This window comes from Falco rusticolus, chromosome 9, assembly GCF_015220075.1.
Source record: "Falco rusticolus isolate bFalRus1 chromosome 9, bFalRus1.pri, whole genome shotgun sequence".
Classification (NCBI taxonomy): Eukaryota; Metazoa; Chordata; class Aves; order Falconiformes; family Falconidae; genus Falco; species Falco rusticolus.
Window position 1 is genome coordinate 41,045,694 of NC_051195.1, and position 25,765 is coordinate 41,071,458.

The following is a 25,765-nucleotide window of genomic DNA, read 5'->3' on the forward strand; positions in this document are numbered from 1 at the left end:
CCGGGCGGGGGGGGCAGGGCAGCCGCACGGCGCAGGGCTGGCAGTGTCCTGCTGTCACTGCGCCACCGCGGCGGGCCGGGGGTCCAGCACGGGGGTTCCCCTCGCCAGCCCTTCCCCGGGCTCTGCTCTGCCGGGGACCGGGAGCCCCTGAAATGACACCCACAGCGAGGGCAGCCCCTGGGGGACAGCATAAAACTTTATTGTATGTAAGAACCGAGCCCATGATTTATGTACATGTATTTACAAAACGAAACGAATGAGCCTAATTATTTACAACGAGAACCGTCCTCTGCAAGTCTGTACACCCAGACGTGACCCTGAAAACATATTTACAAGCAGGAGCCAGCGGCCGCAGGCAGGACAGAACTGAAGAAGGAACAAAACCAAAGGGCGAGGCGAGGGGCACAGTGCAGTCACGGACCTCGGCAGGGCTGGGTGGCGGACACCGGTGCTGGCCTGCCCAGGCAGCATCCCCATCCTTCAGGGCAGTGGTGCAGACTCCTGGGCCTGCTGTGCCCCGAGGAGGTTGGGGGGAGCTGGGAGGTGGCTGCTTTTCCTCCTCTTTCTCTCCACGTTTCTGAGCCGTCCCCCAGCGCCCTTGGGGGCCATCTCTCCTCCTGGTGCTGGGTGGCCAGCCCCATCCCTTGCTCCACAGCCACTGGTGGGGGGCGTGGTGGGAGCTGGGGGGTCTCCAAGCACCCAGGGGGGTTACAGCTCGCTGAAGCGCACCGCCGGCTCCAGCTTGTGGGACAGGGCAGTGAGGACCTTGTCAAACTTTGCGTAGCGCTCGGCCTGGCTGCTCTCGGCCCCACGGCTGCCCCAGAGCAGCCGCAGCTGGAACTCGGTGCTGAAGACCTCCAGCAGCTCTGCTCTGCCCTGGAAACCTGCAGAGAGGGAGAGTCAGTTCCCCAGGATGGGGGGCGACCCTGTGCCCGTGGGCTGCCCTGTCTGGTGCTGGGCTGGAGCAGCACACTGGGAATGCAGCAGAAGGAAAGGGGCCCTGCCATACCCACTGCTTACCCTGCAGCTTCACCTCAGCATTGGTGTGGTAGAGCCCACCGTGGTGGGCCACCATCCGTGCTGCCTCCAGGTGGGCCATGACCACCTCCACGCCATCGTCGGTGGTCTCCCAGGGCTCAGGGCTGTCAGTCAGAGCCTCATCCCGCTCCAGAAGAGTCACAAGAGGCATGATGTGGGGAAAGGTAGTGTTCGTCAGCGGTGGCCCTTCTGCGGAGAGAGGCAACATGGGATCCTATGTGTCCCTGTGGCCTCGCATCCCCCTCCCCACCTGCCCCAGCCCCACAGAATGCTCACATGGCCACACAGCCCCGTGAAGCCAGGCTGCCACCAAACTCCTGGGAGAGGCTTTAAGGCTCAGCTGTAGCACAGCAGTGGCCTTGGCTCTGTGATCCCTGTGCCCGGGGCCACTGACTTGTTCAACACCAGCTCCTCCCAGCCGGGTTTTCTGGTTGTTCTGGGAGGGGAATGCTGCCGTCCCTGCCTGAGCTGTGTCCCCATTTCCCAGAGCTGCGATGGGGAGCAGGTTTGCAGAGCTCCAAATGTTGCATGTCGGAGGGACATGGCTTTCCATCCTCCCCAACTGGCCGCCCTGTCCCCTCAGCTTGGCACACACCGCCATGCGAGTGCGAGGGTTTGGCTCAGCTACTGGTTTTATTTAGTTATAAAATGCTTCTTTGGGAAGGAAGGGGCAGCTGAGGCCAAACGGGCTCTGCCAGGTGCTGGGGCTGTTCAGCAGCCAGAGGGGAAGCTCTTGGCACTGGCTGGGAGAGGGTCGGAGCCCTCAAATGCATTCCTGTCCCGCGAGGCCATGCCCAGACGAAGCAGGAAGGACCAGCCAAGAGAGAAGGGAAGTTGGTCCCGTTACCTTTCCCTTCATTCAGTCCCTTCAGGAACGGTTTGAGCTTCTTCTCATAGAGAATCGCACCCTCCGTGTGCCGCTGCCGCAGCACCATCCAGGTCTGCTCCAGCCGGGCGATCTGAAAGTAGACGGGGCAGATGGAGGGTGCAAGGGGCAGCACAGGCCCTGGGCACCAAGCTCCAGGCTCGCAGGGTGCTCCCAGAGGGGCACAGCCTGGCCCCACAGCCATGGCCCCCAGCCTCCCACACTGCAGTGCCTGGGGCTCCCCAAAGCAGCGTCCTCCACCAATGCTCACGGCCAGAGACGGCACATCCCTGGCACCAAGGCTGGATTCAGGATTTTTCCCCCCTCCCTGTGCCCCAGGACAGCAGCTTCCCTGTGTTACAGCAGCCTTGAAGATGAGACACAGGGAGGGGGCAGCCGTTCCACCTCCTTTGTGCAGGCAGGAAGCAAGACTTCCCAGCTGGGCTCGATTTAAAATTGAATTTTAATCTCCTTTCATCTTCCAAAGGGAGCAGTGTGGCCTGGAGACGCTGCTGCCACAGCCTTGAGACTGATTTGTATTGTACTGGAGGGCAGATTCATTTCCTCCCAGGAACACAGCCCAGCACAAAACAAAAAGCCCAACCACTGAAAAACAATTGGATCCCAGCGGGACTGGGCTGTCTGCTCTGTGGAGGGGACGGCTCTTCCCCCTCCCTGCTTACACCCCAGCGGATGTGGCCACACTACTCCTGCCCTTGACATTTTCCCCCTTCTCCCCCCACAGCAGGTGTTGGGAGCCTGCAGGACACAGGGAGAGGGATGTGTTTTGGGCAAAGGGGATGAGCCTAGGCCACAAGGACGAAGGGAGCGTCCCTGTACCTGTGTCATTTCCAGGGCGTTCATCACAGCTGCAAAACTGAACATGTTCCCCATGGTGCTCTTCAGCTCAGCGGCCAGCTGGATGGTTTTGTGGAGCAGGGCCGCCCGCTCCTCCGTGCTGCCTGTGCAGCCCAGGATGTCCACGGCGATCATGATGGACATGGTGTGAAACCTGTCGCAGGGCGAGATGCAGGGCAGGGTCAGCACAGGGAGGCCAAGCTCCTCCACCCCGGGAGGTGCAGTGGACCCCCACGTGCCAAGCTGGGGACACACCAGGGGAGCCTGTGCCATGCAGGGGGCCCACCGGGCTCGCCTCCACTGCCCCTTGCCATACCGTTCCAGCAGGTCAAGGCGGAGCTGGTGGCCATGGGGCAGGGTGAGCAGCTCCATGCCAGAGCTCACCCCCATGAGCCGCTGCATCTCCACCGTCACACCTAATATCCGGGCAACCTGGCAAGAAATGCAAGAGCTGATTAGACCTTTGTTAATTGAGGAGAGGCTGAAGTGTCCTCAGGCAGCCTCTTGCCCCAGCCCAGTCTCTGCCTGCCCCCACTGACACAGCGTGGCAGAGCCCAGCAGGGATGCCTCAGTGCTCAGGGGTGCCCGATGCTTGATGCTCGGGGGTGCTCCGCTCCCCCACCAACCCAGAGCAATCAGAGAGCAGTGGTACCCATCCCTCCTGCCTGGCCCTGGTCATACCAGGCAGTCCACTTTGGTGATGTGTTTGGCCAGCGTCTTCACATCCACCTCTGCCAGCAGCTCTTTGACCTTCTTGAGCACAGCCATCTCCAGAGGTTTGTTCTCCAGGGGGATGAGCAGGGACTGGAAGGCCGTGGGGTTGAAGCAGGAGGTTGTCTCCATGGTGGGGGGCACAAAGCCCACGAAGTCCAGTTCTCCTTTCAGCCTCTGCCCTGCCTCTGCTTCCCCAGAACCATTCTCCACAGTCCCTCTCTGTCCTTCCTCCACCTTTAGTCTCTCCACATAGCTCTTTGATGGCAGCTGCTTGGTGTCATGAGCTGGCCGGTCCCTGCTGATGGGCGAGGTGGGGTGGAGCTGGCAGTAATGCCCCGTGTCCGGGTCGCTGTAGCTGTTCACAGAGGGAGAGGGGGAGGCACGGGCATACCCGTGGCAGGGAGTTGAGTGGGTGCTGTGGGCAGGGTCTGGCAGAGGTTTGCTGTTGTTCCCCGCACACAGCTGGGGCTCGCTGGACCTTCTTAAGACTGGAGAGGCTGGGGCAATCCCAGCTGCTTGGCAGGCATGTGGCTTTAGCCGTGTAACTGCAGGGAGCAAAGGAGACCCTGTTATCAGAGCCTGGAGACACGTACATGCGTAGGGACCACAGATGCAGCAGCCCAGGGATGCAGAGCCCAGGGAAAGCCCAGCTGCCCGAATGGGCTCAGCCGGTCCCAGGACAGCTGCATGATGGTGTGGCTGAGGTCCTGTCCTCAGCTCAAGCCCTCCATCAGGACAGTTTTCTTTGCCATGCAAGGAGCTGGACAGGGTTTCATTAGCAGGGAGCAACACAGGAGCTTGTCTTTACAGCCAGCTCCATCCCCCTCCCCAGGTCTCTGCATCACACCCATGCCAAGCCCAGCCTGACCCATGTCCCCACTGCCCCCCGTGGGACGGAGGGGCGATGCCTACCTGTGCTGTAGGCAGGTGATGCTGGGTTCTCAGAAATGGGGGACATCGGGGAGTGCAGGTCTTGGATCTGGTCCACGCTGACAGCACAGTTCCGAATGATGTCTCTGTGGTGGGGCAACGACACGCTGGGGAGGAGGAAGATAGGGCAGGTTAGTCCCTGCAGACAAGGGTCCCAGCAAGGGCAGAGGGGCTGGGATGAGAGTTTTCTGCCCTTTCACCCTCAGGTCAACGCCTCCTTCCACAACAACCCATAATTAGCAGAACCTGTAATGAGCTCAGGTGGAGTAATGAGTGGGCAGTCCCTGCAGGCATCTGGGAGCAGAAGGGTCAGCATCTATATAAAGCAGAGACAGCCCTGCCTGGGGTGGGGGGTTTGGGTGTTGTGGTAGAGGGATGCTGGGTATGGTGCTCTGGCAAGGAAGTTGTGGGGGAGGTAGTTTTCTAGGGCTGTGCTGCAAGGGGGTATTTGATGCTGGGTTGTTACTGTATTTCCATGGGAGAGGTGGAAAGTGCCTGGAAGCTGGACTTGGAGCCCAGTGGGCAGTCAGGTGCTGCATCAGTGAGCTGCAGCGTGTGGGCTCAAGGAGCTATGCAGCAAGTGAAGGAGGTCTTGGGCTGGTGGGGCTGTGGCCTGATGCAAGTGCCATGTGTCAATGGTGTTGCAAAAGATGCTGTGGTGAGGCCTGAGCACAGAGAGGGCTGCAAGGAGGCATGGCAGGTAACTCACTGTGCTCCCTGCCACGGGTGAGCTCTGGGCTGCTGTGACATGTTTGGTTTTAAGTGCTGTGCCTCTGTGGTGGGGGGAGGCTGGGAGAGCAGTGGCAGTGATCAGGGGTTTGGGGAAAATGTGAGTGGTGAGGAAAGACTGATGGATCTGGGCTCTTCTTCTAAAAACTTGCAGTTTGGAAGTCTGAGTGTTTTCCTTTTCCCTGCCATAACAGTTGGTTGCCTGTTTTCTGCTGGTGCATTCTCACCCTGCCCTTGGGCTGAGAAGGTTGGGGTGGTGAGAAAGTGGCGTGGTTCAATCACAGGCTGTGTCCCGCTGGGGAGGCAGGAGTAGATGGGTCCCCCTTCAGCTGCTGCATGTGAGGATGGACATGTGGCTCTGCCTTTCCTGCTGGGCTCTGGGCAGCATTGGGCTGCTGAAAGCAAGCTGTGTGAAGGAAATCTTCCCCACCTCTGGTGAAGCCCAACTGCTCCAAGGTTAATGTGAGCAGTTCAGCCATGTGGTGGCTGTAATCTGGGGACTGTGCAGACTCCCATCAGTACAGCGCTGTTGGTCTCCTGCCCATCAGGCTTTCAGCACTGCTCTGTTACTCCTTGCAAATGCTCCAGCTGGATGGAAAGGGCTCTAAAACTGAAAGGACCCTTCAAAAGCAAACCAACAAATGCCCCCTTGGTGGCTGGGACTGGCTCTCCTCTTGCATCTGCTTGGGAAGGCTTGGATCCCTGCCTCTGACAAGCCCCGACACGTTGGTAATCCTGGACTGGGTGATTGTAAAACACTCTCTGGCTTCTGGCCTGCAATGCTAAAGTCATGTCTGCTCACTGGGTGTCTGCTGCAGTAGCTCAGCATGGTTGGCAGCTAGCCTGGGAGAAAACCCCAGTTCCAGCTGGGTACCTTCTTTCCCCCCCATACCTTTGCTGCTCTGTCTTTCCATCCCTGATCCCAAACACCTACCCTGCACCCCAGGGAGCAGGGACAGAGTGTGGCCCTGCCTCCTGCCCAGGGGCTGGCTCCCTGCCCGGCTGAGCTGGGACCAGACACTGTGCTCACCTGGTTGGGCACCCCTCGGCCCTGGTGATCTTGTCTGCTGTCAGGCCATCTGTCATGGTGATGCTCCTCCTCTTGATGTGCCCCCCTTTCTGGGTGGTGGGGCTGTGGGGTCCCCCATGCTTCCCGTTGGCCAGCCCGTAGCTGGCTTCCAGGTAGCGCAGGGGGAAGGTGCGGTTGATGGGGCAGTAGACAATGGCACCGCTCTGCTCGGAGATGGCCTTGCGGTTGCCCACGTAGAAGCGGACCAGGGCAGGCACATTGTCAAAACTCTCCTGTTCAAAGAGGTACTGGACACGTGTATGGCCCTCGCTGGACTTGACTGTCACCTTGTTGATCTTGAAGTGGAGGGGCTCATTTCGCCAGCGGCATGTCAGCACATAGTCGCCCAGGCTGGTGAGCGAGTCACGGATGAGGAAGTCGCCGTTCCTCTGCACAAGGCTCTCTGACACCTGACAGGGGACAGGGCAGCAGCTCAGGCAAAGCCATGCTGGATGGACCGGGGGGCGTGGGTGGATGATCCACAGTGGCACTGGCTTGTTCCCCTTGCCTCTGGCTCTGAGCTGCAGAAGGGCATTTCCCATGGCAAAACCAGGCAGACTGGAGCTAATGAAGCCCTTTCCCAGGCACTTGTCAGGAGGACAGGCTGGGGGTGCTCTCCCTGAGCAGCCCAAGCAAACGGTGCCCAGAGCCACCCACCCTCCCCTCCTCACCTCCCGAGGGATGCGGCCGTGGTACCAAGCATGGCTGCGCAGGTCAGTGCTGCTCAGCTTCAGCTCCTCTTCCAGCTCCTTGTGAAGCTTCTCTGGTGACGAGTCAAGGATATATTTCTCCTTGGAGAACTGTAGGGGGAGAAGAGAGCATCAGCCGGTGTAGCGGTGCAGGGCCTGGGAGCAGAGGCCTGACCCTGGGGTGGGCTGTCAGGGTCCTCATGTGAGGACTGCAGGACCCTCCATGTCATTGGCACTGGTGATGCCACTCACCAGCAGCAGACCTGTCCCTGAGGCACAAGTAACTCAAGCTGTGCATGAAGATTGCTGCTTGTGGCAAAGGATGTGGGTGAGGTAACGTGCCGTGCCTGCTGACAGTCAGGTCCTGCCACCAGGAGCACTTGGAGACTCTCCTGGTGGCATGTCCCCATCACACCTGACCACCCTGTCCCCAGCGTGCTGCCTTTCTGCCTCAGCTCGGAGCTGAGTGTGGTTGGGCAGGAAAAACCTGCCCCAGCTGCCTCTCACACATCTCCTGGGCTGGACCACTGCGGGAAGCACTCTTCCAGGAGGAAACCTGTATTATTACTCCTCCTTGGAACAGCCATCATGGTCCCTCTTCCAAAGGGTTAACTCTCTGTGTTCAGCCTGATGGTGGCATGAATAGTAATGACAAATGTAAAGGGAACCTTCTGCATTGAAATTAGCTTTTACCCTTTTACTAGCACTGGTGCACCTGAGCCTGGAGGATGCAATTTGCCCCCTCCCTTCCCCCAGAGAGATAAGGGATGGTGTCATGTCTCCCATTGGCTGAGCCTGCTGTGCTCCCTGCCTGCTGCTTGGCCCCATCGTTCCCAAAGGGTAGCTGAGGATGCCAAGCTGTCAGCATGGCGGAGTCGGTGCTTGTTTGGGGAGGTGAGCGCAGGCTCGAGGCTCCTGTGCGCTGTGCACACGAGGCCGGTTCCTCCGGTCGGTTGCTGTGGTGCCAGCGCTGCTGCCTGGGCAGCGCTGCCTGGTGGAGCAGGGCCTGGGAGCCAGGAATCCTCGGCTCCCCCTGCATCCCAGATATGTGCTGTCCTGCAAGGGTGATGTGTGTGCCACTGCCACGGATAAGGGAGCTTGGATAGGGCTACCAGTGTCCTGTTCCACTGCTCCAATGAGCAGGGGTGGCTCAGTGGCCTGGCTCCATGACCAGTGGCAGTGCCAGCATGGGGAGCCACCGCAGGCTGGCCCAGCTCCTTGGCATTGTTAGGGCAGGATGCTGCTGCCGTGTCGGAGGACAGGCACGGGCTTGAACCGCTGCTGCCAGCGCTCCGGCACTGCCGGCAGAGCAGGCTGGTGCTCGTGGCTGGCCTCGCACAGCAGCTGGTTCCCCAGAGCACTGGGGGCTGCAGCTCCGTATTGACACACTGGGGACCTGCCCCAGAGCTGACCCCTTTGCCCAGCACCTCACCCTCTGCATGCCCTACTGATTCCCTCTGCTCCTCTAGGAGTTGCTGGCAAGGGGAGGTGTAGAGCACTGTGCTGTTCTCCTGCCTTGTACCCAGCACTCTTGGGGTGCTCCTGGGACCCCCCCGAGTCCCTCAGCAGGAGCCTGAGCCCTAGGTTCCCCCCCTTCCCTGGGGGGAGATGCTCCATCCCCCGTGGTGGCTGCATTCAGCAGCCAAAGCAGGCAGCGATGCTGTCCTGGGGACCCTGCTCCAGCCTGGGGAGGGGGAATGAGGCTGCAAAGGGCTCGTGTGAGGGACTGTGCCCTCCAGGGCTTGCCCTCAGCAGCCTGGACCTGCCGCTGTTCCTCCCTTCCCAACTGCTATTGAGTCAAAAGGTGCTGGGGCAGTGAAAGCATCCTTGGAAAACACTTCGGGCTGAACTCAGACTTGAGCTCATCTGACCAGGTTTACTCTCCCCATGAAGAAGGTCCCACTCACTGGAGCAAGTGGGGACCTGAACTGGGAGGCACGTGGGTTGTCCCCCTCCTGACCAAAGGTTGTGGGGAGCAGAGTACTGGCTGCTGATTTGGGGCCCTCGTGGAGACAAAGCCACCCGGCACCGCTGAACCCTATTAAAAATAAATGGTAGCCGACGGGTGCTGCTGAGGTCTGGCTGCCTCCTGGGGGGCCGAGGCCGAGCAGATGCCGTTTCCATGACGACCCATCCGCTGCCATCGAGCGGACCTGGCTCAGCCGGAGCGGTGGCAGGGGACCCTTGGCTGCAGCACCCACCCCGCGGCATGGCTAGTACCCCAGACTCTGGGGCAGGGAGGGACCCCCTGGGAGCCTCTCCTGTCTGTGCAGGCTAAAGCTGTCCGAGCCGAGCTGGGAGCAGTTTAGAGCCGGTGCTCCCGCCACCACCCCTGGAGCAGGGATTAGCGCCCGTTCTGCTCAGTGTTGTACATCTGGGTTTTCCCCCAAATCCTCCCCATGCAAATGTGCAGAATAACAAACACAAACCCAGCTGAGCAGTGCCCAGTGTCTCCAAGCCTGGATTTGGGCAGCAGCCGGCTGGCATCCGTGCCAGGAGCCAGGTGCTAAGCTAGCAGGAGAGAACAGGCGGTTTGGGAGAGGCAAGGGAGGTTTTGCATCTTGTAGATGAGGGAGGGAGGCTGGCTGTGAGCAGAGGGTGCCATGAGCCACTTTCTCCAGCCATGCGGAGGGCACTGTCCCTTGAGCTCCTTGGCTGGGAAATGAGATCCCATCCAATTTGCAGGGCCACCAAAATGCCACTGCCTGGAGTGACTGTGTGGCTGCGATAGCCAGGGAGGCAGCAGCAGACTGATCACAGGGAGCCCTCTTCTTTGGTGTGCTGTGGCTCTGAGGACTGGTCCTCGCTGTGTGTCTCTCACACTCTTCCAACACACGCTAGATGCTGCCAAGATCACCTGGCTGCTCTCCTCTCTGCACAGGAGCTGGGCGCACCACGAGCCCTGGGTGCAAGGGACCCACGTGCCCGGGGGATGCATGTGGCCCCCGAGCCCTGCAGCAGTAACCGGCTTTCCTCTGCCCTGCTCAGCAGCACGGCTCGGAGGAGCCGGTCGCAGGCTGCCAGCTGGCCGAGCGCCGAGGCGCGGGCACTGGCACGGCATGGAAAGGCAGCGCAGGCCAGCCGAGCGCTGTCAGGAGCATGTAAGCGGATGTCTGAGCACCACGCTGAAAAGGGCACCGCTTGACACTCTTGGCTGCGCCAAGAGGACATCAAAAGATGTACAGCCCAACGTGAGGTCTTGCATACTAGTGGGCTGGGTGCAAGGAAAAGCCTTGGCTTCCACTAGCACCTAGCTCAAGCACGTGGTGCTGGCCTCCTGCACAGAGAGCCCCAAGGCCTCTTCCAGCTGAGCAGGAAGAAATGGGGATTGGAGTGGTTCTCGGAACCAGCCGCACCAGACAAACCAGCTCAGGAGCTGCCAGAGATGATGCCAAGCTCTGCTTGAGGAATCCCAACCAGCAGCCAAGCAACCAGCCAAGCCAAGCAACCAAGCTGGCTTGGCTGCAGAGAGGAGAGCTCCTCCATCACATTCAGCTCCCTGACGGGCTGTTTCAAAGTCCTGGGGCTGGGGAATCCTCTGGTGCTGCTGTGCGATGGAGGCAGCGCCCGTGCGGAGGCAATTCCCGGGGCTCTCCATCCCTGCCCACTTCCCTGATCCTCCCTGCTGCTTTCTTGGAGGAGGAAGCGCCTCCAGACCCAGCCAAAGGGCAAGGGCTGGAACTGGCAGTGGAAGGGCAAGAGCGGGGGGGATGAAGGCTTCTGACAGCTGGGGTGGTACGTGTAAAATGGTGACTGTCACTCTGCCTGCTGTAAGGAGAGCTTCAAAGGCTGGCATTTGGCTTTCTCTCCTTGCAAAGGTAATCTTATGAAACAGGAGCGATTTGCAGTCTGCCTTCTTGTTCTCCCCTCCCAGATCTGGAGGAGTCACAGCTGAGGATGAAGTCAGCTTGGAGAGCAAGGTGTACTCACACCCCACCCGGCTCCTCTGCCGATAATATCTGACTAACCTCGGGGCACCAAGCGCATGTGCTCTCCCTCCTGCTCTTGTGCTGCCCGCCCTGACATGGGACCCTCACTAGGGAAACCCCAGCCCCTCCTGGAGTTTTCCACCACTGCTCTGGCTGCCAGAGCAGCTGCGGGGCTGGAAAGCAGAGGTGGGAGGAAGCAGAGTAACAAGCCATTGGGAGCAGGTGTATGGGGAAAGCCCCAGAATCGTGCAAGGGTCTTCTCTGGTTCCTCCGCACCTGGCAATGGACTACTTCAGTGAAGTATTTCCGAGCAGACATCCTGGCTGAGAGACAGCCGGCATCACAGTGAACCCAAGAACCAGTCTGCGGGCCTGCCTCGTGCAGGTCTGCTGCACTCCCCAGGCCAGCTGCCAGGTACCACCCAACAATGGTCCATCCATCCCACGTGACCACACCAAGAAAATCCCACCACAGACAACCCTCAAGTTGTTATGGACTTCTTAGTTTGCGTATCCCACTGTGAGCCAGTCCATCCTACTGATCTTTCCACATGGAAATCATTTGTTCCTCTGTCCTGTCTCGCAATGACTCTGGGCATCTAAATGGCCTCTGAGACGGCACCAGCCCATCTGTCCAGCCCAGGGGTGACCGAAGGCATCTCTCGGGTATGCTGCATCTCCATGAGTCCCCACTGAAGGCAGACCTTGGCTCAAGATCTTTGTCTCGGCATTCAAAGCCCTTCCTAGGACTAGTCCTGGCTACCCACAGGGTCTCATCTCCCCCTGTCTGTGCTCCTTTGTGGCAGCTCTGGAGCAATTATGTCTGGCTGGCAGGGGTGGGGTGCAGCTGGGGTTGACGGCCAGGAACATCTGGGTGCTCTAAGGTGGGACAAGTGCCCCAGGTTCTGCAGTGGGGTGCTGGAGTGCACTGCTACCACTGCCCTGGGGGAGCAGGTATCCAGTGCAGCGATGGGTGTGTGTATACACACATTTCCATCCATCTATATATTACTTATCTCACTCCAAGACGGCAGCAGCGGCTGCTGCTGCATCCCTTCTCAGAGCTGCTATTGGCCAGAAATGATGTCAGTGCTTCCCAGGCTGGGTGCACTGCCATTGGCGGTGAGCAGGGATGCGGCTGTCAGCTGGAAGCGCTCCAGTCATTCATGGGGACTTCAGTGTGTGTTTGCTGGGCACACTTGGACACAAATAGATGGTGAAAGATCTGGTGGAGCCAGGTGAGCACTTAAGGCTTCACTTTTAACTCTTTCTGGGTCAGGATGGAGCGCCCTCCATCCCCTCTCACATCCCTGCGTGAGAGCCAGATGCCCACCTGTCTCTCCCTTGTTCTGGCAGCAGCTTGCTGACAGCACCCAGTCAGCCCCTGTGATGTGCAGCCCCAGGGCTGCTGCACTAGGGCACGTCCCCCTGTGTTGCTCGGTGGCCTCTGGACAGCTGGGAGCAGCTCTTCTGCTTTTCCCTCTTCACCTCCACTAGCAATCAAAATCCCTGGCTTTGCACTGAGATCAGCCGCAGTCATGACAAGACTTGAAATGCTGCTTCTGGGCTCCGTCTTACCCAGCATAATCTCTACAGCTCGGCACCTACCTCACTCAGCAGGAGTACTGAATAAGACTGCCAGCTCTCTTGGCTGCCAGCTGCCTTCCAACTTGCGGTATGCTACAGCTCTTGCTTCAGACCAGAGCCTGCTTGGCTCTTGCAACCCGAAACACCTTTGCTCTCTAACTTGGTAAACGAGTGAACCAATTCTTAGCACTGTGCTCCTCCTGCGCAAATGCCAGAGTCCAAAAATAGGACACCTAGGCTCCTGCCCAGACAGCGGCGGTGCTGGAAGCACCACAGGACAGGTGACAGATGGATCCCAGCTCTCTCCCACCCGTCAGACCCGTGTGGTGCGGCGCAGCTCACGCAGAGCCCCCGGCCGAGCAGCTCTGCACCCCCCGCTTGCTGCCTCCCGTGCTCTCAGTGATGCTCCAGGCACATGCCGTCTGCCGGGGGATGCGGAACTGCCCTGCGTGGGCTCTGCTGCCGGTGAGGGCCCCTCCAGGGACCTGCGCCGCCCGTCCAGGGCTGCTCTGGGGGCAGCCAGCGGCACTGCCGTCGCGGCCCCGGCCGAGCTCTGCCCCGCTCACCCCACGCCCGCTGCCGCCCCGGCCAGGCGGGCACGGCGCCCCCCGGCCCGGCGGAGCGGGGCAGCGCTGCGGCACGGGGCTGCCTGGCGGGACCCCGCGGAGGCAGCCCCGCTCGCCCCCGCTTCCCGGCGCTGCAGCCCGGGACCGGAGCCCCCTGACGGCGGGGCCGGGCCCGGGCCGTGCCGCCGGTGCTCCCCCTCCCCGCTGCGCTGCCGCCGCCTGCCCCACGCGTGCGGGCGCACGGAGCCGCTGCCCGGCGGCACCCGCCGGCTCCGTCCCGCCGCCGCCCCCGCTCACCTGCACCTGCATGAAGGAGCCGCGGTAGAAGCAGCAGGCGGCCGCTGACAGGGCGCTCCACAGGCTGCACCGCTCCGTCATGGCGCGGCGCGCCCCCGGGCTGCCCCGGCCCGGCCCGGCCCGGGCTGCACCGCCGCCGCCGCCGGGCTTCAATTTCAGCCGCTTCCCCGAATTACCTCATCCCTTGTCGGCAGCGGGGGCGGCGCCGGCGCCGCAGCTCCGCCTCGGCCCGCCCCGGCCCGGCCCGCGGGGCCGCCCGCTCCGCCGCCGTGGCCCCGGGGGAACCGGCAGCGCCGGCCTCCCGCCTGGGCAGGGGGACCGGCACCCCGAGGGGACCCGCACCCCTGAGGGGACCCCGCACCCCGGCTGCCTGTGCCCTGAGGGGACCCGGCACCTCTGAGGGGACCCGGCACCCCGGCACTGTGCACCCCTGAGGGGAGCCGGCATCCTGAGGGCACCCGGCACTCTGAGAGGACCCGGCTGCTCTAAGGGGAACCGGCACCCCTGAGGAGAACCAGCACCTCAGCTGCCCGTGCCCCAAGGGGACCCGCACCCTGATGGGACCCCACACCCCTGAGGAGAACCAGCACCCCGGCTGTGTGCACCCCTGAGGGAGCCTGGCACCCTGAGGGGATCAGGCAGCCCTGAGGGGACCCAGCTCCCCTTATCTCCCCACCCCAAATCCACCTGCTCTCCCCAGTGATGCACATGGGGACCGCCTCGTCCCCTCTCACCCACCCCGGTGACGCCGTTCTGGGGGGGGACATGCCGGTGCCTGCCTCACACAGCGGGGAGCCGGCTGCCTGCTTCCCGCGTAGGCCGTCTCTCAGTTGTGTTTAATTAAGGCTCTCCTTCAGTTTAATTAAGGCCACGGTTTCACGTATGGGATGCACAAGGCAGTGCCGATGACTCAAAGCATTGCTCCAGCCCTGACTCTCACAACAAACCCACCGCAACATCCCTGCCCGAACCCGCTGCTGGCACCTGCCCTGCGCACAGGGACGGGCAGGTGTCCCCCAGCACTGAGCTCTGCACCCACCTGCCCGCACCACACCGGCCTCCCTCCGGGTCTGTCCTGCACAGCACAGCCTGCGTCTGGCTGGGCTTTGCTAACAGCGGGCTTTACGCTCCCACCCGCAAAGTGAGCCCTGGCCCGAAGACCCCCACGCCTCCTGGTGCGCCCCGGCCTGAGGGGATGATGCCATGAGCTCAGAGGTATTCCTTCTGCCACCAACCCTGCAGCCTCCCCTCTAATTAATTCAAACAAACCCCTCGCATCCCCAGGCAGGGATGCAGCAGCCAGGGCCGATGAGATACAGGTCCCCTGAGCGGCTCCTCCGCGCAGAACAAAGAGAGCTCGAGGCACTCGCCAGGCCCTGCTCTGCCCTGGTCTGCCGGGGAGGGAGGGATGGCGGAGCAGTGCGGCTCTCCAGCAGGATGGGGCTGAGTGCGGGATGCAGCGGGGCAGCACGCAGCCGGCGGGCAGGGAACACGGGTGGTGGGTGCTCACGGGTCCCATGGGCACACGGGCTCTCCTCCTCTCTTGCATGGGGCTGAGGGGCAGACCAGGTGGCAGCATGCAGGGAGGTGCTGCTTGGAGAGCATCCGTTAGTGAATCGCCCTCCTGCCAAGGCTTCTCCTCTGCACTGGGCTCCGGGGTTTCCTTCCAAGGCTCTCGCCGAGGGAGCACGCGGGAGCCCCACCGGATGCTGCGGGGTGATGGTCCCCGGCTGTGCCTGTGCTGTCTTTCCACAGGGGACAGCTGGAAACCTCCAGCTGAGCTCTCGCAGGGATGCACGACAGCTTTACGGGCTGTAGCTTTCCCAAAGCATAACACTGCTCTCAGCTCCTTCACCAGCACAAGGGCCAAAGCTAGGCTGGCTGGGACGTTAACGAATGGAGCCAGGTGTGCAGATCACCCAGGCAGCTTGGAAACACCAACCCTTAGGCTATTATTAAAGCACGTTAATTACCAAGTGCTTATTGATCCTGGCTTTCTGACCCTCCCTAGCTCCTGGTTGCACCTCTAATCACAGCAGGCTCAGTGATGGGAGAGCTGGCCCTGGCTGCTTTGTGGCTGGAGCTCAAGGACTGATGTTTGGCAGTTCCTTGGTGCACATCTGGATGCAGACCTGCCCATGAGCCTTTGCTCACAAGGGCTTTGCAGTGCCTCCTCTTCCTCCTCCCAAATCTTCTTCACTGGCTTTTTCTTTCCATCTGTCCTCCACTTGCCCCTCAGTGATGTTTCCCCTCTGCTCATATCCCCCCCAGACACAGCAGCCAGCAGTCACCTACCCACCAGAAATCCTGCAGGCCCTGGGGCCAGACGCTGCACGGGCTTCCAACCAGGCACGGTGCCTGCAATCAGCCAAAGTGCCCCCATCATCCCGGTCACTCACGCTGCAGATAATTACTTATTTGACTAAAATAGCTGCTGTCACTGCAGCCATCAGTTGCTACTGTGACCAAAGGGAAGTGGCATATAAATCACAGCCCACGGTCCGTGCCTGGACACCACAAGGACAGGTGAGAAATAAAGGCCAGATAACTCATGTCTGGGATCTGCCTGGAGAGTAGGGAATTCTGGCTCACCAAAAAGAACTCAACCCCAAAGGCAAAGCCAAATCTATTGCACACCTGTGTTGTTTCAGTCTATTAACTCATGAGCCATAACATGTGCCCGTCTCTGGCTGCACGTGCTGACAGTGCAAGGGAAAACACCCCCATCCATCCAGCTCTGCCCCTCACCACCTCCTTGCCTTCGCAGGACTTGCCTGCATGAGCAGGAGCTTTCCTGTGCACCCCGAGGCAGCCCACCCCAGGGCTCTACCCTGTGAAGCACGGCTCGAGCCTTAACACTCCCATCAGGGCCTCGTTGCCCCAGCACATGTCCCACTTCCAGCCTGGTGAGCTCCTGCTCAGCAAGTCCCACATGGCTAGAGGAAGAGGAGAGGAGAGACATCCCACTCCAGGGATTGCTACAGGTGATAAAGCTGCATCCGACCCCAGCGCCTGGATGCCAAACCCAGCAAGCAGGATCCTCATTAGCCCCAAGACTGGACCCTGAGAGGGGTGAGCCCCGTGAGGAGCAGCAGATGAGTTCAGGGCCCAGCCAGCTCTCTCCCGAGCCTGCTGGTTGGTGCCACCACGGGGGGTTCCCACATTTCCATGTCTGGCTACAGCCACCATCAAGAGCCCCAGGTCCAAAAGACGAAGGTTCAGGGCTCTGTGCTATTTACACCATCCAAGCTGGGCACCTCAAGTCACTCAACAATCCCATCTGCCCAGCAGCATCACATCCCCATCGGGCGGCTGGACTCGGGAGGCTCCGCGCCTTCTCAGACACACTCCCCAAAGTCCATCCCATGGCAGCGACCACCCAGGCAGGTTTTCAGTGCTCCATCCCCAAACCACACAGCATCCCTGCCACTGTTCCCCTGCGCCTGCCCAGCTCCCATCATGCCAGCAGCCTCCTGCAAAAGGGCTGCTCTCCTCCGGAGCCAGGCGCCTGGCTAATGAATTTCTGGCCAGACATGAAGAGTCCTCAGGAATGTTAATAGTTTGCTGGAGGATAAGCAAGAGATTTGGAGAGATTTACACCGACTTTCATGTGACAGCCACAGAAGTGGCTCAAACCCTTCCGTTTCTTTACATGGGGGTGGAGGGAAGAGGCTACCCCTGCATCTGCAGCGTTCACAGGTGACAGGGAGCATGAAATGCAGGAGCTCCTGTGGAAGCAGCATCAGGGGGACTGTGTAGGGTTTGTGTCTCCTCTGCCTCCCTCAGCCTCACCATTTCTGGCAGGGAATTTCTTCCAGGGCTAAAGAGAGAGCCCGGAGGAGGTGGTGGGATGGGGAGTGCAGAGCTGAGCACCCCGCTGGTGTAGGACCTGGCCAGCCCCAGGCCCCGCTCTGCCACTGGCACCTGGCCGGGTCAGGCTGTGATCGTGCCCAGCGACTTACCTTCACGTATTCGCTGCCAGACTCCAGGCCATCGTGGTGGCTAGAAGGAAGGGGAAAAATAAGAATACGTAAGTAAAGGGCAGTAAGTCGTGACAGTCAGGTCAAAGGAAGTGGAGACACAGCTGTGGGTAACGAGAGTCTGTGCCCCTTTCCTTGCCATGGGGCTGAGAGCATGGCCATGGTTTTGGGAGAGGTTCCCAGGGCCCCAGCACTGTTCCTGCCCCCTCTCAGTGCAGGGCTTAGTCTCCCTAATGCGATCAGGGAAGAATGAGGCCTTTTTAGAGGATCTCTCCCCAGATCGCCTTGGGATCGTGTGAGCTGAGCCACGGATACCCCGTGGCCAGGCTGGGGTCCCCGCAGGTCACGGTGCCGGAGGGTGCCTGCTGAAGAGGGTGGCCTCGTGCCCTGTTCCCTGGCAGAGCTGCATTCCCAGCAGGTGGCTGTTGGGACACGTTGCCCAGACAAGTGTTTCTGACTGTTTCTCTATGGCCTCGTGCAACCCTGCAGAAATCAAACTCCCAGTGAAGCCAGGGGTGAACGGCGACATCCTGAGTGAGACTGCAAAACTTGTCCTCCCAGCATACAGGCAATAGAAATTCCCATTCTCCTTAGTGACATGTTCACCCTTAGCCCTACTGACAACCAGCCCAACAACCCTGAGACACAGCTGATCTGGAAGGTTCTTTGCCATAGTTTCATGGGGGATGCAGACGGCCCCTGCTCTTTTCTGAGCATGTAGCAATGCTGCTACTGCTTTTTGTGCTCTTGTAGGTCGAGAGATGTGTCTGTATGGATGAGTCCAAGGGGAACAACAGAGCATTCGAAGGGAGAGTAACAGCCCAAGCAGAGGTGCGCAACCCTGAGGTCTCACCTGTCAGAATAAAGTACAATAGTCCAGACTTCTCTGACCAGAACCCAGTGCTGCTTGCCTCCCCAGCGCCAAGCTTTAGCACGGACATCCCACTGCTTGATGAGGTTGCCTGCCTGAGCGTGGGGTGGCAGCGAGAGCCCTGGGGTGGCAGGCTGCCAGCACAAGGGCAGGCAACTACGGAACTACCAAATCCGAGGGCATCACAGACCTGGGAAGTCCCTTCCCTGCTAGGAGCCACCTCACTCCACCTAGTTCCTACAGCCACAGCTAAACCCCTGCCTCATACTGGGAGCTGCTGCGGGTCCTGCACACAAACCCCTCCTGGAAGCCACACTGGTGGCATCCCTGGAGAGCCAAATTCTTCCTCTGTGGGCTCCCTCCAGGTTGGGGATGCTGCCTGGTAGCTCAGAAGTCAGTCGCTGAAAGGGACGTGGGGATAGCAGAGGCAACTGCTGCCAGACCTTGTCCCGCCGGACACCCCCCCGTGGCATTACAGTGGGTCCTGCTAGGGTCAGTATGGGCCCCTCGGGGTGTCCAGACCTGCAGCAGGCAACGCACACTCCTCCAAGCCCACAATGCTGAAACCACATCTCCCACTGTCCACCTTGGAAGGGGAAAAGGGGCTGGAAATCAAGCCCACACTTTTTTGGGGTGAAAAAAAGAGAGGAACATGTGGAGGAGGGGGGGCAGACACAGGCTCCCCTGGGTGGCTGCGGGCTGCCTGCCCGCCCTGGCGCTGCCTCTGCAGCCTGTTTGCCTTTCACACGGCCGCGGAGGGCTGCCTGGTGCTGCCAGAGCCGTGAGAAAAGCCGGCGGGAGGACGGGGGGCCTCTGGGCAGGAAACCGGGAGCATGGGAGCAGCTGGGAGATGCTGCGAGGGCCCGAGCAGGGGAGGCCCCCGTGCCGGGGAAGGCTGCAGCTGGGGCCGCAGCCCCCCTGGTTCTGCACATTCCTGGAGGAAATGGCATTTCTGGGGGCAGCCGAGTGCCTGGGAGAAATTCCAGGGCTGCCTTTGGAGCGCGGCTGCGGCTGAGCTGCTGGGACCCGGCGCTACCACGGTGGCACCGGGGAGCGGGGTTTCGGTGGGGTAGCTGCTCCTCTTGTGCTTGGGAAGGCATCGCAGTGACTTACAAACCTGCCAGGCTCCAGGCTGGCTGCTGCGAACAGGCCAGCGTGGCTGTGGGAGTCCAGCCGCACTTTGGAGCCCAGGGTCTGCTTGTCTTCAGACAACAGTGCAGGCTGTATCCCTGGGCAACCAAGTCTGGACACCTCGTGCCTCAGTTTCCCCCTCTGCAGAGCTTCCTCCTTCAAGGTGTTGGCTCGCAGTGCTGGCAGAGGTGTGTGCTGGCAGCTGTGGGCAGTGCCCTGCTCGCGACCTGCGGGAAGCGGCATTTCCCGTGCCGCGCGCACGCCACGCACAGAAGGAAGTCGAGTCACGTCCGCTCTGTGACCTGCCTGCGGGTCATCTCCCATTAGTCACCGTGTCCTTGCTGGAGTCACGGCCACCGCCTCACTCTGAGCATCTCCGCAGCTCCCTGTCCCACAGCAGCGCAGTTCCCCTGCCTTGAGGGCCTGATCCTGCAGGGCGCATCCCTGGGAAAGCTCCCCTTTAGATGGGCGTTCTTAGTCCGTCCTGCCTTGGAGTCTGTCCTTACCAGGGATGCTCCAGGCGGGGCAAGCAAAAATGTGCCCCAGGGTCATGCTTGTCCCTCCTGGCACCCAGCACCCCCCTGCACAGGCGCCCCCTGTACTGGGCAGCCAGTGCTGGCCTCTGCCATGGGCTGGCGGGAACACACTGTCCCCATCCCCAGGGATGTGCCTGTGCAGGAGGAAGGGCTGGGGCGCGGCACTATCCCGGTCCCGCTTCCGCCTGTCCGCCCCACAGCAGGGCCTGGCTGTGGTGACGGCTGCTCCTCTAGCCAGGGGTGGTGGCAGGGGCTCTAAGTGGAGCGTGGAGGGGCAGAAATGCCCCTGGTGCCAAGTCCTGCTCTGGTCACTCCTGTGCCTCAGTTTCCCTGGCTACACCCATCATCAAGGCAGCCCCAAATGATGCAAAAGAGCATCTGGCCCTCGATTTTTGGGGCCCCAAGTCCCCACTCCCCAGAGCCCAGACACCCAGGTAACCCACACAAGTTCCTCTGTTTGCTTGGCTCCCAGCCGTGCTGGCCTGGGACCTAAGTCATTTCTGGGGGAACAGAGAGCCTGGGCGAGCCCCAGGCACCCCCTGTGGGGACCCTCTGCCACTGCTGAGGCTCTGTGCTCACCAAGGGATGTGGCAGTGCCACCGGCCCCCTGAGCCCCCAAGCCTCCAGCCCCCAGTGCCGGCCACAGCCCCCTGGCCGCTCTGCCCTGGCGCCGGCTCTGACTGCGGTTTCGGCAGCTGCCGCCACGCTCGGTCTTTCCATGAGCAAACGCTGCCACGGGCCGGGGGCCTCGGTGGCTGAGCGGCGGCTCCAGCAGCGTCTGCGTTGAAGCTTTGTGCCCTCCCCACGCAAAGCCCCTTCCCAGCCTCTCACTTCCTGTCCCCCCCCACTGTGCCAGGGTACGAGGGGTGGCCACGGGGCTGGGACCTCTTACCTGCCCTGTCCCAGGGTGGGAAACCGCCTGCCCACCGCTGTCATCAGCCCTGCGTGACTGGGTGAGTGCCTTCGCTCCAGGATGGGGAGAAGTTCTCCCAGGCGCTCTCCCGCCTCGCACTGAGCGTTGGGACTTTGGGGCGCGCAAGGCGGTGGCGGACCCTCCTCCTTCCCGTCCCAGCCCTCCTCCCGCCCCCCCTTTGAGGCCGGCAGGAATGTGTGGCCGGCACAGCCCGGCTCCCACCACCGGCACGAATTCCTCCTCCTCAGCCCGCTCCCGGGGCCGCCGGGGCCACCCGGACCTCCTGAGTGCTCAGCGCCGGGACAAGGAGCCCCTTGGCCCCAGGGTGGCACGGGGCGAACTGGTGTGTCAGGGGCTACCCAAGGGCGAGAGAGGAGGACCGGGCCAGGGAAGCAGTGGTGCGATGACGGTGGGACCTTATTTTGGGGAGAAACTTGGAGTCAGCACTTCCACCCATGCCCCCAGTCCCAGCTGCTGAGCTGGGGCGCATTTGGCCTCTCGTGCCCACACCTCCAAGTGATGGGCAGGGGGTAAAAATCCCTCTTGTTGATTCTGAGGTCAAACCCCTCATCTGACAGGGCTGAGCCCCCAGGTTCCCCCGGAGGGTGGGTCTGGGGCCTGAAGGAGGAGTTTTATGCCCGAAGTGGGGTGGTTGTGCCCAGATTCAGGGGTTTACTGCCAGGTGATGGAAATGGGGATGGGATGGCTGGTTTCAGGGATTGCCCCTGTGCCTTGAGAGAGGCAGTGCCACTCGGGGAGGGGGAGAAAAAGAGGAGAGTGAGAGGTGGAAGGGGCTGGAGTGGTGCAGATCTGAGCTCTCCGCAGTGCATCCCAGTGCAGGAATGGAGCCGCCGGCAGGACAAAAGGATTCTGGAGCTGAGCAGGGCTGCGAGATCCGGAAACGGGAGGGAGCAGAAATCCCACAGGAAACCTTGCTCCCATGGAGCAGCTGACCTGGCCATGGTACAGAGCGCTCTGTCTGTGCCATCCCACCAGCCAGGTGCATCCCGCTGGTACTGCGGGTGAGTGGGGGGCACTGCAGGGACCCCCAGTGTGTCCCACCCCCTCCCCTTGCCCCAGAGGGGTAGAACGGGGGTCCCAGTGGAAGGCAGAGTAAACCCAGTGGGGCTGTACCTGTCCAGGGAGCTCTTGCCAGGATGGTCTTGCCCCTTTTCCAGCAGATCCCTATATGTGATCTCCGCTCCCACTGCTGTGTTGGGGGTCAGGGTTTGGCTGGGCTTCGGAGCCAGGCTGGAGCTCGGTGCCTCTGCCCCAGGGCAGGAGACGTTCCCTGCAGGCTCTTGGTGCATCCTGGCCACCGCTGCCCCTGGGGTGTCCACAGGCTGAGCTTCTTCATCCTCCTGCTCTGTTTGCCCCATGGCTGAGGGTGAGTCTGTGCCCATGTCAGCATCGCTGGACATCTTGGTGTTGGGGAGCGGGGCTGTCTGGTGGGGTTTATTGCTGGGGGTCCCTTTCACCCGGCAGCTCTGGCTGCTCTTGGCTTTTCCCAGGCTCTTCCCGGCCTTACCCACATTCAGCCTGGGCATGGTGCCCATGTGGCTGTACATGTCCGATGACCGGGCATAGGGGCCGGGGCTTTTGGGCATGGTGTTGAGATCATCCTGGGTGCTGTCAAAGGGCTCCTCCAGGAAGCCATGGGGAGGAGGGAGACCTGGCCCCAGGCTCTCAGGAGAGCTGGGGGCCACGGACATGCGCCGGAGGGTGAAGGAGCGGGGGATGCTGCTCAGGCTCCCGAAGCCTTTGAACTTGAAAAACTCTAGCAAAGAGAGAGGAGAGAGGAGTGTGGGGTTACTGCTGGTACAGTGTCATGATGGGGGGATCCCAGGGCCCCTGATCCAGGCTTGGGGTGGGCACAGGGCACTGTGCTGCAGTGCAGCCTGGTGTCAGCCCAGTTCCACCCTGCATCTCCAGTCCCAGCCCGGCATGACACCCCTGTGGCCTGGGGTGTATGTGATGCTGCTTGAGGCATCTCTGCTGGGACCCCAGGAGGTCTGTCCCGGTCCCTTAGGGAGCAAACGTCCCCTGTGCCCTGGCAACTCCAGCGGTTGCCTTTCCCCACTGCAGTGGTAGGGGTGGAGGAAGAAACGCCCAGCCCTGGTGAGCAAGCAGTGCCAGAAAAGATTTCATATCTCTTGTTCCCATCCTCCGCCTCCCCGCTTCCCCCAGGGGACTCCAGGCAGGGCTGGTGGTTGTGCCCATCGCCATAGCCTTGGGGCTGCTCCACAGGCCATACCCCTTGCCCTTGCTCAGATGAGAGCATGGGGGGGACACCGCATCTGCCCAGGGGACGGGGGTCCCGGCCACATGTGATGTGCTCACATGTGCATGTCCCTCACCGGCACGGTGGAGCAGGAACCGACTGTCAGTGTGCAGCCTGAGAGCACTGGCGTGGCAGTGCTGGCTGCGGGCAGGGGACAACCTCCCCACTTCCTCAGCTGAGTGCTCAGCACCTCGCAGCCTCCCTGCGGCTCCCAGCTGCCACCTGCGAGTGCTGAGCGCAAAGCATTTACCGGAGACATATTTATAACTCCGGCGGGTGGCTTTGCATTTCACACCTCAGCCCCAGCTCAGCTCTGCCTGCGGATGCCGTGCAGCTCCAGGCCCGTGTCGGTGCTGGCACAGCACACAGGGTGCAGCAGGTTGAGGCCGCAGCTCTGCAGGGAAGCCCTGGTGCTCCAGCTGCCTCTGGGGGTTTTGCAATGTTTTTGCTGCCCTGGAGCATTGCAAAGGTTCTTCCCCTCCAGGCACAGCAAATTTGCCATGGCAGGAAGCCGCACGCTGCAGCGTGCTGTATCAGGAACTGGGTGGCTGAGGGCTGCTCAACCGTTGGACTCCCACCTTCTGCTGCCATAATGGGCTCTGCTGGGCATCCCCCAGCCAGACAGGGCAAAGGGACCATGCAAGGGGCTGCAGCAGCCCGAAAGGCCTTCTGCGTGGCAGAAACCTCATGGCCTGGATGCAGTTAAAGGCAAAACTGCTTGGGGTTAAACATCCCCTCAGAGTCCAAGCATCTGCTGCTGCCGGCCACTGCTGGGGCTGCTGCAGGGTGGGAAAGGCAATACTGGGGACTTTCCCCATCTTCCTACTCTGCACCACAAAGGAAAAGCCCAGCTGAGATGAGGCCGTGGGTTTTGCCCATGGAGGGGTCCCTGGGGAGTGGAGGGACCAGCCCCCCTCTGGCGCCAGCATCGCGGCAGGAATGCAGAGAGCAGCAGCAAAGGCTGGCTCCCGCAGCCCAGTGCTGGGAAGCAGGGTGAAGGCCACTGCAGCCGCCTCCCGGGGCTCTGGGGGAAACCTGAGGTCTGTGAGAAAGAGCAGAGCTCGCTCATTGTGGGTACCGAGTGCTTCCTCCAAGAGCAGCCGGCAGGAATCTGCTCCTAGGCTCGCAGCCCGGCTCCTCCGTGCCACCCGGCCGCTGTGCTGCGAAAGCACCCTGGGGTGGGGGGACTGGCAGCCCCCAGTCTGCAGCACTGACTTTCACCCTCAGCCTTGCACCCTGAAGGATGTGATTCGGGAACTGAAGACCCCTGAACCCCATTGTGCCTCCCCCTGGGTGCATCCCGGAACCCAGTGCAGGGCTGGGCTGCAGCAGACTGGTCCCAGTCCCGGTACTCACCTCCCGAGGCAGCAGCACCTGGGCTCACCCCCAGCCCTGAGGATGGAAAACTCCGAAGCCCCTCACTGCATTGAGCTTCCTAATGAGAGCAGAGCCTGCTTTGGCTCCAGACATCCCCAGTGGGGGTGACCCGGGGAGCGTGTGAGCACTCACTCACACCCACACTCACACTCACTCTCATGCATCCCCCCTCCCAGCTAGGCTGCCCAGGTGAGCACCCCATTGTCAACCCACCCCATCCCACCCCACGGCCACTTACTGAACTTCTTGAAGCCCCCTCGTTTCTGGCCCTCGGCCATGGTTGTGCTGGTCGGAGGCCGTGGGGACCAAGAGGGACAAGTTTATAACTGTGAAGCCCTTCCCTGCCTGCTCCTCCCTTCCTGCCCCCCCCAGCCACTCATCGCCCCGCTTGGCATTTCCTCCTCAGCGCTGTCATCTGCCCCAGCCCGCCCTCCCGCTGTCCCCCAGTCCTCCCAGTCCGCTTGTCCTCTCACACCCACCTGGCGGCTTAGAGGCCACCTTGTCTGGGGATGGCCAGCAGATGTTGACACCCAAAGCCCCCTGGGTGCCAGCCCTAGAGGAGGGTGCCAGCCCTGAACGTGGGTGCCAGCCCTGTGGGTGAGGGTGCCATCTCTAGAGCAGGGTGCCAGCCTTAGAGGACGGCGCCAGCCCTGCAGACAGGGGAGCACCAGGCACATCTGGGGCTCAGCCGCTGCCCTCACGGCCCCGTGGGGTGACAGCCGGACGGCATCAGTGGCAGCAGGAGCCCCCTGCCGCTGGCTGTTGCCTCGTGCTGGGGGACCTTGGGGTGCCCTGGAGGAAGGAGTGTCTTCACGCAGGACCAGGTGGCCTGGGCCTGGCAGGCTGCAGTGTCTGTGCTGTCCCCCATTCCCAGGCAGCACCTGGTGGCTGCCGTGGCCGGGATGCCAGCAGCCATCTCCGCTGCTGCTCTGGCCTTGGCCCCCCCGTGCCCCCCGCCTTGGGGACCAGTTTCAGACACCCCCACGCCAAGATGCTCGCGTTGCACCCTGACGCAGGCATCGCCGGGGGGACGGCAGCCCCCACCGGGCACGTCTGTGCCCCCCGGGACCCGTGTCCTGCCCTGGCTGTGGGGTCCCCTCGCCGCAGCCCCTGGGTGCAGGAGCCAGGGAGCAGAAAGGCTGTGGAATCCCTGGCGGGTTTCAGCACGCAGGAGACACGGTGACACGGTGACGTGCTTTAGGGCCACCAGCACCAGGGGCGGTGGGTGCCCCGGGCGGTGCGGCGGGGGGCAGGGGGCTGCTGCGGCGGGGGCGGGGCTGGCGGCGGGGCGGGGCCGGCGGGGGCGGGGCTGGCGGCGGGGCGGGGCTTGCGGCGGGGCGGGGCCGGCGGGGGCGGGGCTGGCGGCGGCAAGCTCCGCCCGCCCAGGCGCCCCGAGGCAGCCGCCG

At 61.8% G+C, this 25,765-nt stretch overlaps 1 protein-coding gene across 3 annotated transcripts; it reads right to left on the reverse strand.

Moving 5' to 3' along the window:
- Window positions 1-178: 178 nt before the first annotated feature.
- Window positions 179-24,687, reverse strand: SH2D3C (SH2 domain containing 3C). Of its 3 annotated transcripts, XM_037400870.1 has the most exons (12): window positions 24,598-24,687; window positions 21,836-22,478; window positions 17,233-17,272; window positions 6,875-7,003; window positions 6,165-6,613; window positions 4,388-4,512; window positions 3,443-4,020; window positions 3,078-3,193; window positions 2,744-2,915; window positions 1,886-1,997; window positions 1,021-1,227; window positions 179-884 (listed from the first exon to the last, which is right to left on the reverse strand). In XM_037400870.1, the coding sequence occupies exons 1-12, from the start codon at window positions 24,635-24,637 to the stop codon at window positions 709-711; spliced, it is 2,787 nt and encodes a 928-aa protein (XP_037256767.1). In that variant the 5' UTR covers window positions 24,638-24,687; the 3' UTR covers window positions 179-708. The 3 variants fall into 3 exon arrangements, with proteins under 3 accessions (XP_037256767.1, XP_037256768.1, XP_037256769.1); XM_037400871.1 differs by lacking the exons at window positions 21,836-22,478; window positions 24,598-24,687 and adding an exon at window positions 20,681-20,799; XM_037400872.1 differs by lacking the exons at window positions 17,233-17,272; window positions 21,836-22,478; window positions 24,598-24,687 and adding an exon at window positions 13,271-13,457.
- Window positions 24,688-25,765: the final 1,078 nt, after the last annotated feature.

Excerpts from the sequence above, each read along its gene's own strand:
- SH2D3C (XM_037400870.1), bottom strand. The coding sequence starts at position 24,637 with ATGGCCGAGGGCCAGAAACGAGGGGGCTTCAAGAAGTTCA. Across the intron at positions 17,273-21,835 it reads GGCAAGAGCTCCCTGGACAG|CCACCACGATGGCCTGGAGT; the intron begins GTACAGCCCCAC and ends CCTTCCTTCTAG. Across the intron at positions 1,998-2,743 it reads ACGCCCTGGAAATGACACAG|ATCGCCCGGCTGGAGCAGAC; the intron begins GTACAGGGACGC and ends GTCTACTTTCAG.